Source organism: Morone saxatilis, unplaced genomic scaffold (genome assembly GCF_004916995.1).
Source record: "Morone saxatilis isolate NCDOM2014 unplaced genomic scaffold, NCSU_SB_2.0 Contig18, whole genome shotgun sequence".
Classification (NCBI taxonomy): Eukaryota; Metazoa; Chordata; class Actinopteri; family Moronidae; genus Morone; species Morone saxatilis.
In genome coordinates this window covers 10,312,265-10,325,498 of record NW_023339740.1, presented here as the reverse complement: position 1 = coordinate 10,325,498, position 13,234 = coordinate 10,312,265, and the positions used below count along the sequence as shown (strand labels likewise).

Here is a 13,234-nt window from a genome sequence, read left to right as displayed (position 1 = left end):
ATTGTGTGAAGTCTGACTGGTTGAAACATGAAAAAATAATAATAAACGTGTAACTTTTTATTGTAGCACTGAAAAAGTACAAAAAATAGTACATAGTAGTTAAAATACTAATCATCACTTCAGATTGTCAGAAGAAAGAAGAAAGTACATATTCTGTTTGTTTATCATGTTCAGTTTTGATTAGCCTTAATGAGTATAAAGCTCAGGTCTCATTTACTATCTCTGGCTCTGAATAAAAATTCAAGTATTTGAATAGCAAAGCAATTTATGTATTCAACATTATGCAAAAGAAGGTGCGTTTGCTGATCTTTAGATAGCTGAACAGTTAACAGTTCTGAAAAAAGAGTAAGAATACTGCTGTCTAATGGACTGCAATGGGTGATAGGCTTTATTTTCCAATAATGACATTTTTGTAGCCCTTGACGTGACCCAACTTGTTGCTGTCGAAGTCGACCACCAGTTTTCTCAGCCCAGAATGGGTGGGAGTGAAGTATACTTTCACTTTGGCATCTTCCCCGGGTCCCACTGAGGAGCCCAGCCTGTAGGATAAATATTTAAATATTAAATCTGATGGCATAAATAATTAGATGATCAATTACCACTGACATAGCACTCATGACAGTTTTAACTATTTATGGAGGTTATACAGATGGAGCTGATCTAACTGCTTAACAGAAGAGTACAAGTTTGGAAAAATATGTATATTTTAATAACAGTTTCATTATTCATTTTCTGCAGCCATGCAGTCAGAAATCCCAAGCAGCATTCATGTAAAGTAATTGAATGGCTACTTACTGAATACACAATATAATAATATACAAATAAATTAATAGAGAGTTTATTGTTAAGCAATAACAAACCACCTCACTGGTATTTCAGTGCATTCTTTCTAAATTTTCGTGTCTGCTCCTGTAAATGGTTGTGCTGTATTTTTTTTACCAGTGGGCTTCTGTCCTGACTAAACAGGGGCACATCCAGTCAGACATCTGGACGTGGCACCAAGACCAGTGTAACAAATCATAAAACATTATAAGACATATCTCAGAGTTTGGAGATCAAATTGGGGAAGAAATATTTCCATTACACACAAAATGATGATTTTTTTTAAATGGCCAAAAGAAGCCCATATGTTGTCATTGTCAAAAAGGTAGGATGAGTTGTGTTGGTGAGCTTGTTTGTTGCTCAACGTCCTTTCACATATATTGATTTTATTTTTTTTATTTTTTTATTATTCTTCTTGTGTCTTGGAGAATTTTTTTTTCTAAATTACTAAGTAAACATGAATGTTCATTGTGTTACAGTTACTAATTTATGACTGCTCTGTGTGAGTGAAGAATAATCATTTCTAGGGACTCATACAACCTCTCAGAGATGACGCAACCCCCAGTGAGGTTGGCCCCCTCAATGCTGAAGCAGCATGCCTCCAGCGGCTCTGGCAGAGGGTTTTGGAGGGTGATCTCTGCAGCCAGTTTCCGATTCTCCTTTGGTTCACCCAGGATCTGCAGAGCACAGCCAACACTCGGTGTTACTTTATTAAAGTCACACAGTAAGTACCATTTTGCTTGCGCCAAGCCCTGTTTATACATACTGTAGGCCCCTTGACATGGGTTTAGTGATTTTTTTTTACTTTAACTTTTCCAATCACAAAGAAATCTATCAAAATATGGATGGTAATAATGAGGAAGAGAATGAAAATGATCTCAATCTTAATCATCATATGCATCATATACTTGACTCTTGGAAGTTGACTCTTTTCATGCGCCTCAATAATTATGATTCACAACCTATTCTGTGATATATGTATCTTGATATACACAATCTCTCTAAAATAATATTATATTATTAGATATAATTTAAACAGGATGGCATCAAGCTCAAGAATCTTATTTTGCTACTTTCCCTTTTGTTTCAGGATACATCCTGAGACCAAATGGCCCTGAGTTGGGGGTGCTTATCATCAACTAGGTATAGGCTAACTAATAAAAATAATAGTAATAGTAATAATAGACAAAAAAATATTCATCAGAAGACATCCTGAAGTGTGGACCTGACTCCCAGCTTTAATACTGCTGTCTTTAAGTATTTTTTCAGGTCACTGTACTCACCCTGATTCTGATATCAGGATTCTCCAGCACAATGTTCCTCACTGCCAGCATTGATTCTCTGGTGGTGTAGTCCAACAACAGAGCTGCCAGACGGATCAAGTTGTCCTCAGTGAGCAGCTCACCATACTTAGAGTAGTTCAGCCTTAGTGGAACTCGCCTCTCTAAAAGAACATGTGCAATATATTTAATACTCACAGTGAAAAGTCAAGTTTATAAAGCATTCATATCTGACAGCACCACTTGGCGACTTGGCTCACCTGCTCCTGGTGAGAGTTCAACATTGAGCAGATCTTTAAAACCACAGTTCCCTTTCAGAAACCCATTGTAGGACACGGCAGAGGATCCAAACGCCAGGCGGCACTTCTTCGTGCTTTGCGTGTTGTTAGTAACCAAGGCAAACACGTCAAAGTCACATCCCTTCTTCATGTCTGATGTGACCTTGATGGTGAGGTGTAGGCCTTGATTTTGCTGCTGATGGAGCAGCTTGTTTTGGTGGTCAGCCTTCTTGAAAGCCTCTCGCTCTTCATTAGAGCCTAACATGGAAACATGGAAGCAACAAAATGAAAGGTCACCTGACCTTATTTAACAAAGGCAGTTAAGAGTTGACTTTATGTATATTAAGAGCAACACAAATACTGATAAGGAATGAAAGAATCTACACAGCAAATGACCGTGATGTGACCTGCTGGTATGCAGAGGAGGTTTGTACTATTAAGGTCATGTTCTATGGTGTGTTGTAATAACATACACAATTTATGTTAAAGACCAAGTGATGTTTAAGTAGTACCTTCAGGGTATTTGTAGAGATGAGTGATGTCCTCTCTGGCGTCACTGCCCACACTCTTTGTGCTGATGTTCTGGCCCACAAGTGTAGTGGAAGTGACTTTCGATGTGCTGCCGTCTTTTTTCTTCATGAAACTAATGATATCAGCGTTGACCTCAGCAAAGACAAATGGGCCATCATACTTGAACGTGAGCTCGCCTTCCTTGATGGCCCTGACAGGGACAGGGCCACAGCAATACACCCCTAAGGAATTGACAATGCAAAGAGGACAGATCCACCTTGGTGAGGGTTGGCCTCGATCAAAAATGGCCTCGTGGGTTCATTGATGCTGCATGTTCATTACCTTCACTTTTCTCCTGAGGTGTAGGGTCAGTGGCCTGCCAGCCATTAAAATCAGATTTCAAGTCAGGCCTGGTCATCCAGTTCTCCACCCAGCAGTGATAATTCCTACAGATACAATACAAACCATCAACACTTTCTATTTTTGCATATTTTATAACTGGACTTAAAAACAGTAAACTAAACATCTACTGTGTAAATCTCTACTGTCACTGTTAGTACACAAATCATTTCCCTCTGAAACTGTATGATCAAATCATAGTCAATAATCAAATCAAGAGGATGTTCTAAATGAACAAGAAGGCCATCTGATTAAATAGAGCTCTATATTTATTTATATAAGAAATCTTTCATTTAATCTGTGATCAAAAAACAATAATCTAAAAGTGCCCAAATTAAGGAAATATTTTTGGTTTGCATGCAAATTGTTTCCGTGCTACATTTCAAAGAGGAAGACACACCTAACACTTTAAATAGCCTTTAGAGTTTTATACTTTCACTTTCAAAGAATTCACAGTAGTCCTGACAATGTCCTAATTCTGCACAAATATCTCTCCTGGTAAAAGTTTTTTCCTCCAAGTACATTAATACTACACAATCCTGCCTCCTACTGTAGTCTTGCATCCATAAAACATAGCCAGTTCATACCAGATCATTTCTCTGGATTGAATGGGTTCTCCATTTTCATTGATGTAGCGTTCAATCACCAGGTTGTTGTTGGTGTCATGGGCTGACAGATAATTGGTGACGACTCTGCAGGGGATGCCGAGGGCTCTGGAAACTAACAGAGTATAGCAACAACTTACAGAAGTACTGGGATACCAGGAGCAGCAACATGTACATTGTAACTGTGTGTTTACATATATGGTTTTATGTGGTTTCTGTTGTAGACAAGTCAAGTGTGTTTTCCAGTGATAGGCTACCAAGCTCCACTGCGTCCTATCTTACCCGAACAGGCCACTGCAGCAAACACCCAGCACTGTCCGTAGCGAACAGGCTGACAGGCTTGCGCATCCCAGTTACGCAGAATCTCCACACTGCCCTTCCAGACCATGGGGCTAACACCTCCTGCATAGTCACCTGTCCATCTTCCCAGCAACACACCTTTGTCATCATTGCAATTCACCTGATGAATGAAAAGGATATTAAACATTGTTACATTTTAAATCCACACTTTTTCTTCCATGTGCATACATGTAAAGGTTGAAAACAAGGAGAGCGGCAGCAGAGACCCCCCAGGGTACAGAACAGAGAAGCATCAAGGCAATCAAAAATGACATTGATTAATTTAGATACAACATAAAAAGGAGGAGCTGGGGTGGAGGGGGTTGCAAAAAGGCTTGTAGAGACAGCAGCAAAATAGGAAGGCTAAAGCAGCTTAAATAAGGGCGCCATAATGATATTGCAATTGGACTGCTTGAGGAATCAGCTGAGCTGTCAGCTGACGTGTATGGTTTCCAATAGGGAAGCTTAGGAGGAATCAGCTGAGCTGTGATCATATGATATAGCTGGAATTGAGAACCGAGTCTGACTTCTTGGCCTACCTGAACTAACGCTATGCTCAATAAATGAATATGACTTACCATGGCACTAAGTACTCTGGAAACATAGATAGGATTTCTCCTCCCTGAGCAGTCTTTGCCAGGATTTTTCAGACATTTTGGATTCATATCGAGAATCCTCAGACAGGCATCCAGGATTCCACCTTCAAACTGGAAAAGAAAAAACAAATATGCAGATTAGTTGTTTGTCAGTGAATTATAGACAAGTGAGATCCAAAGTCAAACCTCCTTTTGGAAAAGATATCAAATTAGATGTGTAATTCTGCTCCCCCTAACAGAAAAGGCTGGAAATAACACTCCTCTCATTTTATCAGAATGAGACTGTCAACTGTCAGATATAAATATCTCGGTTCATTTCACTGTCAAATGTTCAGAAATAACTGCATGTTTACAGATATAAAGCATCATAAATCAGTGGATATTTTCCTGTTATCATGAGTTGAACTCCTTCACTCCTCCACTCTGGCACAATGGTTGACTGAGTGTGTGAGATGAAGTCAATGTTGGTGTTGGTACCTGGCCAAAGTTCCAGGGAGTTGGTATGGGATGTTTGTAGCTGCCTCGAAAGATGATTCCATCCTGAGATAAGACATACTCTGCCAAACTCTGCTCATTATCCATGTACACTGCATCTCCTGTTGCCAAGAGACATCACAAATATTAAGATAATTTCCTTATACATGTCCTAAGTGGAACATTACTTCTGCTTTAGTATTGATCTTAATGTCCTGGTAACACAAACAGTATATTCTCACCCTGCAGGTTGTGGAGTTAATTCATTGCATTTTAATATAATTTCAAACTTCCACTTAACTTAAAGGATTTGTTTGTCAATTTGGGAAATTTGCTTATTTGGTTTCTAGCCAAAATATAGATGATAAGATCAATACTACTTGCAATGTCTACTCAATATTAAGCTACAGGCAGAAGTTGATTGGCTTAGTTTAGCATGAAGAGATGGAAACTGGGGAAACATCTAGCCTGCCTACCTACACCTGTAAGTTCACTAATTAACACGTTATATCTAATTTGCTGGTTGCCAACAAACCTCGCAGGGATGACAAGACTTCAGGTAGTGACTGCTCCTGGCTAATAGTATGAACAATATGCGCCTGTAAAACCACAATTTGACGTTTTGATAAGTTTTTTTCCCCCGTTTGGATCAAATTAATTAGATATAACATGTTAATTAGTTATAGCCTGGGTTTTGTTACCTTCAGACAGAGCCAGGTTAGCCGTTTCCCTCTGTTACAATTCTTTATGCAAAGCTAAGCTTACTGGTTGCCTGCTGTAACCTTATATTTTGCAAAAAAGCAAATAATGGTAAACTGAACTACTACCACCGCCCTATATAATGTCTCTAGCATTGCCCCTGAATAGCTCCTGTCATAAGCCCACTCGGGAATGAAACATGATCATCAAAGCACGTTGCCGCCTAAGATCGCTACACAAGATACACTACATGACAGCTTGACGTATGGTCTGTTTACCCACCTGGGCACCAGGGGTTAAAGAGCAGGATAAACTCGATCCTTGCTGATCGTCCCAGGGTCAGGGTGTAGCGGCCTATAGGTGCGTCAGGGGCAGAGCAGATGGACAAGGCCACCATGTCCCCGGGGGGGCTGGTGACAGCAGCGCTCCAGCAGGAGGTGTCAATGTTGGCAGACAGACCAAAGGATGCCCTGGTGCCATACTGCTCAGAAGGTTGAGGACCTGCATGTAACAGTGAACATGGTTAGTGACCTGAGACTACATGTGGAGAACAAAAAGCCCCCAAAGAGTTCTCAGTGAAACATTTGAGTTTGGGGAATGTAAACTCACAGGGTACATTGTTTTCCTAACCCTGCCTAAATTTAGTTCAAACTCCTCTGGAATCTTGTCTCATGCATGCACAGCGCAAATGTGTAATAGCACTTAATTATGACTGACTTGTGTTCCAACTCATTGGAACTCAAACCTCCCTGACTACAGTTCAGATTTAAATTCTGGTAAGTTAGAGAAACTTAAAATCATTTGTTTGGTTCAGTTCAAAGAGTAAATTCCTTCACATCCTTCACCCAGCACAGCCAACTAAACCAAAGTCCTATTTTTTGATCGCTTCCTTCTCAGTGGGTGGGATTAGGGGTCCTACTCTAATCCATTTAAACATACTTGACTTTCAAACGTTGTTAATGTTATCTATTATCCTACACATGCTTTCCTGCTGGCAAGCAACACTTCCTGTTTCAACAGTTAGATTAAAGGGCAATTAACAGCTGTCTTATCATACATGAGAAGTTTATCCAAATATGAACCGAGGACAAGAGATAAATGTTTTCTAGTATATATTGAAGGGAAATACATGAGAATACCATATCAGGGCTTCCCAACAATAACAGTGAAGGCCTTTAACATCACGAGAACAATAAGGGAGGAGCTGAGCTTAAAAATGGAAAAACCAACAGAACATCTTACAGATACTGTTAGTGTGCTTGTTGTAAAAGTATCACTGACCACTGAACAATCAAAAAATCAGTTCCACCAACATTACAGCTACTTTCCCCATCTTTAGAAACACAGTAGGTAGCAAAGAAAATAATGCCAGCAAAAGCACACAGTGGGTTCCAATGTGAACTTCCTGAATAAGAGGATACAACCCTACTCCTTCATCCTCTATTCATTACCCAGTCATTATGACACACATTTTTTCATTGTTTCCAAATGTTTTGATGTTTTGATCATGCTAACGTAAATTGCATGAAATACAATTGCTCAAGTTTAGAATGCATACAGTTATTAGGCACTTGCTAAGCAAATTAGTTCTGATATTTTAGGTGTAAGATGTAAAAGTGAAGAATACATTTGTACTTATTTATTGAACCTTGAAATAAATAAATAAGGTTAAATAAATAAAGAGGTAAAAGGGAGTAGCACCTGTTTCCGCAACGCAGTCGAGAGAGCTGACTCCTGGTTGGTAGTTTCCGGAGCGAAGGTACAGACTGATTGTGAACAGTTGGCCTCTCCTCACGATCAGACGATCCACACCGTTGAGATCAGTACGATGGTCGATGTTGTTAAACTCGCACTCCAAATTCCAGCGATCAATATCCAGTGCTTAAAAAAAGAGAGGGCATTTAAAAACACAAACTTGAAACATAACCCATATATATGTTACTCATCAGTATGTTTTTTACAAATAGTAGGTACAGAAATGTATTTATTTCTTCTTGCAATTTTCCACAAAAGATGCATAAAATGGTATATAGCGATTTTAATATATATTAAATTTTGTAGAACATGTAGGTCTGTTTCTAGCACTCTTATTTTATCTTAACAGGAACATAATGTATGTTTATGGAGTGCTTCAAATGCCCCAACATAGTCTTGTTGAAGTGCAAGTTTTAAAACGTTTAGCTGTGTATAGGATAAGGTAAGTTTTAGAGTAAGTTAGAATTTACAAGGTTACAACAATTACAAATAACCTTTTTATGGCTTGTGGTGAATTTACGTTGAAAACTGCGGTTAACTAACTTCTTCACATTGTGGCTATGAATGTGTTTTTTCATATTTTCTAAAAGTGAACTGCTTTCCTAGCTAGTTTCAACAAACTTTTATAATGACTTTATTTTACTGAGGGATTTTTTAAAAAAAAAGGAAAACGTCAAATGTTTGTAAAGGTTTACCATTTGATCATGAAAGTAAATTCAGTGGAAAATTGTGGACACTCACATTCATTTATGGTTAGGTAATTTTGTTTCACAGGGTTTTCTGTGTGGATTTTACAAGAGGTAAACAGACAGAAAGTCACTCCCTGTGAAGTGTGCAAACACACAACCACTCCTTCTCTCTAGGGCGCATTGTGACTTGAGAGAATCCCACCCTTTGATTTCCTGTTTGTAGGAAAAGTTCGAGTCCCCCTATATAATGCCTCCACGGTCCTCCTGCTGCCTAACCACTGACTGGGCTGCTCCATGACATGTCAGGAGGTTAACCTCTCCCCATACATGAGGTGGCGTGTCAAGGCTGGGCTAGACTTGAGTAAACAAGGACTGAACTCCAAAGACTTCCTACTGTTTTATGTGACGTCCATGGAGGATAATTCACCAGTATTTGTTGGATGTTTTACTGATCTTGACCTATGTGCAGTTCCTAACTGAAAACATGTCAGTGTAGCTAATTGGGGCAAATGCCTTAAAGATGACAACACTACCTATTCTGGGACAGCTGGAGATTGTAGTCAGAGGATTATAAGGACATTGCTGTTCAGCCTGTGCTCACATACACATGCTCCCCTTTAAACTGTGCAAGTATCCAATAAATATCAGCACAGATGCTTTTTAACAGTTTATTATGGAACCATCTGGGGAAATGAAAAAAAATCACTTGGCTCCAAGAAGTTTAGATTCTCTTTCTTTTTTCTTAAGAAGAGAGATGAGTTTTACTGTACTCATGGCTCGAGGCAAGCGAGTCCAATAAACGAATACTGTGCTTACATAATGTGAAAACAATTACTGATAATATTAGCACAGGAATGTCTGTGGCCAAAAACTTACAGAAACAACACACTAATGGTGCAATGGGGAACTGATGTCATCCTTTCTGCAGTGATTTGGGGTCTTTTTGTGGCAACATTTGCTCCCAAACCACAGTGCAACAGCATGTGCCGTTTCAGGTGTAACAGATGGTGTGCATGTGTGGTGTTTACTATAGCTTGCAGTTTAGTCTATAGAGTTACACAATTTGTAGCAGAACAACGCTCCAATATGAGAATTCCTTAGCCTTGACCCTGTTCTCCCCACTAACCTTTACATTCTGTACACGCCCATGGTTCACTCCCACTTTACCAACCATGACCCCACACCACAGTCTCAGTAAGCAGCACTGGGGCCAGCGTAAACCTTATAAGGAAATTAAAATAAAATCTAGATGGTGTCAACCGGGTCAGAGCTGGTACAGTGAACACTATTTTAATCCTGGAAAAATAAATATGCAAACTCCCATCAGAAGTCAAAGGAGTTTTCAGTCTTGCAGGTAACACCCATGCTGACTACAAAGCTCCATCACATACACTTTCAATCTCAACTAAATTCTTTGTGAATGTCTAACAGATGGAAAACAGGTGACATCGATTATGTGGCTTATTCTAAATGCAAATGACGCAGTGGGCTATGTTTTTGTTCTTATTTGTATTTGTGTGTAGCTGCTACAATAATATCCTCTGACTATGAAGAATATACCAAATGGAAAAGGCATTTCTGCAAGGAATTCAGACTAGCCCAGTTCATACGTTTTCTGTTAAGTACACACTCCATCATTGAAAAGAGCATGCCTTTTCTACCATGAAATGTCCAACAGCACTTCTCCAGATATTTTTGGTATGCTACACATTTTGCCTACACACACACACACACACAGGCAAACAACAATTTTAACCTTTAGAGGTGATTCAGAGCAAATCTGGAGGTTTGACAGCTTTCTTGTTTAGGAAGTTTCTGAATGTCTCTACAAGAGCTTAAAGCCAACTATTTGTAGGGTGGTGTGTGTGTGCCTATAAAGATAGCAGCAGTTAACTGGCGGAGGCTCCAGCTGCTCTCAACCGCTATTATATATAAGTGTTAAAGTCCCAGGGCAACAATAATCTCCTCAAACAAGAGCGAGAAGCATTTTTTAAATGCATGTGTCTTCAGATCTCTGATTAATGTGTGCTTGACAGAGTTACTGCTGCATCATAGAAACCAGCTAATACTGGGTGATGATATGTGCAGCCTGTGGTGACTTTACAGTGGTCACCTTTGTTATTCTCAGGCATGTCTACAGCATGCTTAGTGACAAGTGAAAGTTTGCCCTTTACATTTAAAGGTGCAAACACCCATATTAGGAAATGGTGGGAAGAAAAACATCAAAGTAAAATCCTCAGGGAACAGATACAGATTACACCACTATGAATCAACATGTATGTACTTTTATTTAGCTAGTCAAAAACTATTACACAACTATCAAAATAAATAGAAATAAATGGCAAATAGTTTTTTACTTATTATTTAAATATTTAAAAAATAAATAAAAGTACACAGAGTAACACCTTACCTTGAGCCATGGCTGCTGCTGTGTTCGTTGACTGTGTGTTCGGTAATCTCAGGCTCAGAAGGGGGATGTTGTGTGTCCTCGCTGTTATCCCCGTCTTATTTGTAGTCCTCCTCGTGCTCGTCTGATGGTGGGCGTGACCGCGACCCTCCCCTAAACAGCGCGGTTCCTCTTGCAGTCTCACACGCGCGTACAACCTCTGGCGACTGTTTCTCAGAAATGTGATTTGTGTGCTATTGCGTGTTTTCCATGTAAATAACCTTACCCTGACCTCTGTATTCGCGAACCCATAAGCTGTTTTGGAAACCATATGCAGAAGTTGTTATTTATTAGACAACACGCGCACACACGTTAATTAAGACTGAACTAGTTCCGTTATATTATAGTTTCACTGAGGTTTATGAAGGTTAGCCAACACAATTGATGAGGTTGGCAATAACATGTATTCCTGGCACTGTCGAAAAAATGCCATCGAAAAATAAAAATGAATTGAATCCCACTTGCAAGTATTGTCTGTGTATTCAAAGCCTGCAGCTTTTCAGCACCAGACTTCCATTGTTGTCCAAAACACGCAAAAGCCACACAGTCCCACTGGGTGACATGTTGATTCATTACCATGAACAGTGGGGCTGTGTTTTATTTCCAGTCGGTCTGACACAGGCCATCCTATAATCCCAAATACTCACTCGCACTTTTTAGACCGCCGCTGAAAATAGTCCCCAACAAACTTGCTGCTGTTTGAGTAACATCTGCTATAAACTACAGCAGTGGTTCTCATACGTGTTTTAATAATGTATCCATTTGAAAAAAAGCCTATATACAGAGAAACAATACAGCGCTGCCTCCATCAATGTCTGATTTATTTAACAACCATGTAACTGAAAAACACTGTTTTTTCATGATTAATTTAAAATAATGTAGAATCCATCACTACATTAATGGGAAACCAGTTTTTTGTCGTCAAGCAATAAGCATTTTAGTTGCGTTGAATTGTGTCTTTTTGATTTGTTTGTTTTCAAGAGGTTTTACTTTTTACTTTACTAGTTATGGCAGTTAACAATAGTATTAAAAATAGTAATATTGAAGATAAAATCTACATTTACATTTTTATTGAACTTGTTAAAGAGTAATTATTTCCAGTAATTATGCATGACTGATATTTTTAACAGTAACATTTAATTATATATATTTCTGACCCCTTTTTAAATATTTACTTCCTCAAACAGAAGTAGGAGGGAAGCAAAAAACGGAGAATTTTCATGGCATTCATTGACAATGGAAAAATCTAGAATAATACCAGCCTCAACCTTTAAGAAGGGTTTAAATCTATTAGTCATGTCAGCCGTTAATCACAGGTACATTACAGTATGTTACTGTGCCTCAGCATGCCCCATACACCTTAGGCCAAGTTTTAGGATATAAAAAATGTACTAGCAACATTTGAAGACACTGTGAAAGTAGAAAAGAAAGGGCTGCTACATGTCATGTGCTCAATATCAACATTCCTCGTTCCACTATAAAAGGACAACAAGTACCAGTTATGCACCAAAACTGCCAAAATAATGGCCAAGAATTTGTAATCTCAACTATGTCAGTAAAAAGTAGGGGATAAAGCCAGTCATATGGTTTGAAGCACTTGGGGCCGACTAGTATTAACCACAAACACAAGTCTTGGCTCATGAGTCGGGCATACATCAGCAAAGTGAATTCAGTGATTAACAGAGCTCTGTCCAAACCCACAAAGTGGAAATTACTGAGTGCCTTTGCCAAGACAGGTCATTGACTCACAAGTTGGTTCCAGTGAAATTTGTGAAAGAGAAGTGTGACGTTTTCCATATTGCTACATACTGTTATATTTGTGATAATGGAATTATTTGGCAAATGCAAATTAAAGACAGATAGTAGCTACTACTATTTGAGTTCAGACATTTAAATCTGCCCGTAAGCATGTTGATTAAAGGACCAGTGTGTAAGATTTAGTGGCATCTGGTGGTAAAGTTGCAGGTTGTAACCAACTGAATACTGCTCAGCCTTTCTAGCATGGAGGATAAACTATGGTACCCACAGAACTGCCTGGCCCTGTTTAGAGCCAGTGTTTGGTTTGTCTGTTTTGGGCTACTGTAGAAACCTGGCAGTTCAACATGGCGTACTCTGTGGACGAGGACCTGCACCCCCTGTAGATAAAAACATCTAATTTTAAGGTATCAACAAACACAATGAGTTCTATTTTCAGGTGACTATACACTAATGAAAATATACCTAAGAATTTCATATTCCATTTCTGCTAACGGATCCTCCTAAATGTTAAACACTGGACCTTTAAGTTTATGACTTAACAAAAGTGTTCAAAAGAGTACAAATAAAAACAGATAAAAGCCAAC

At 39.0% G+C, this 13,234-nt stretch overlaps 1 protein-coding gene across 1 annotated transcript; it reads right to left on the bottom strand.

Moving 5' to 3' along the window:
• Positions 1–42: 42 nt before the first annotated feature.
• Positions 43–10,992, bottom strand: tgm2b (transglutaminase 2b). The gene is made up of 13 exons (XM_035662892.1): positions 10,857–10,992; positions 7,704–7,883; positions 6,285–6,503; positions 5,307–5,425; positions 4,812–4,940; positions 4,177–4,354; positions 3,877–4,009; positions 3,233–3,336; positions 2,893–3,132; positions 2,363–2,638; positions 2,106–2,266; positions 1,363–1,499; positions 43–539 (listed from the first exon to the last, which is right to left on the bottom strand). The coding sequence occupies exons 1-13, from the start codon at positions 10,864–10,866 to the stop codon at positions 389–391; spliced, it is 2,037 nt and encodes a 678-aa protein (XP_035518785.1). The 5' UTR covers positions 10,867–10,992; the 3' UTR covers positions 43–388.
• Positions 10,993–13,234: the final 2,242 nt, after the last annotated feature.

Coding starts and splice junctions, on each gene's coding strand:
- tgm2b (XM_035662892.1), bottom strand. Junction 4,355..4,811: donor CCAGAGTACTTAGTGCCATG/GTAAGTCATATT, acceptor TTCATTCATCAG/GTGAATTGCAATGATGACAA. Junction 540..1,362: donor GGTTGCGTCATCTCTGAGAG/GTTGTATGAGTC, acceptor TTTATCCTACAG/GCTGGGCTCCTCAGTGGGAC.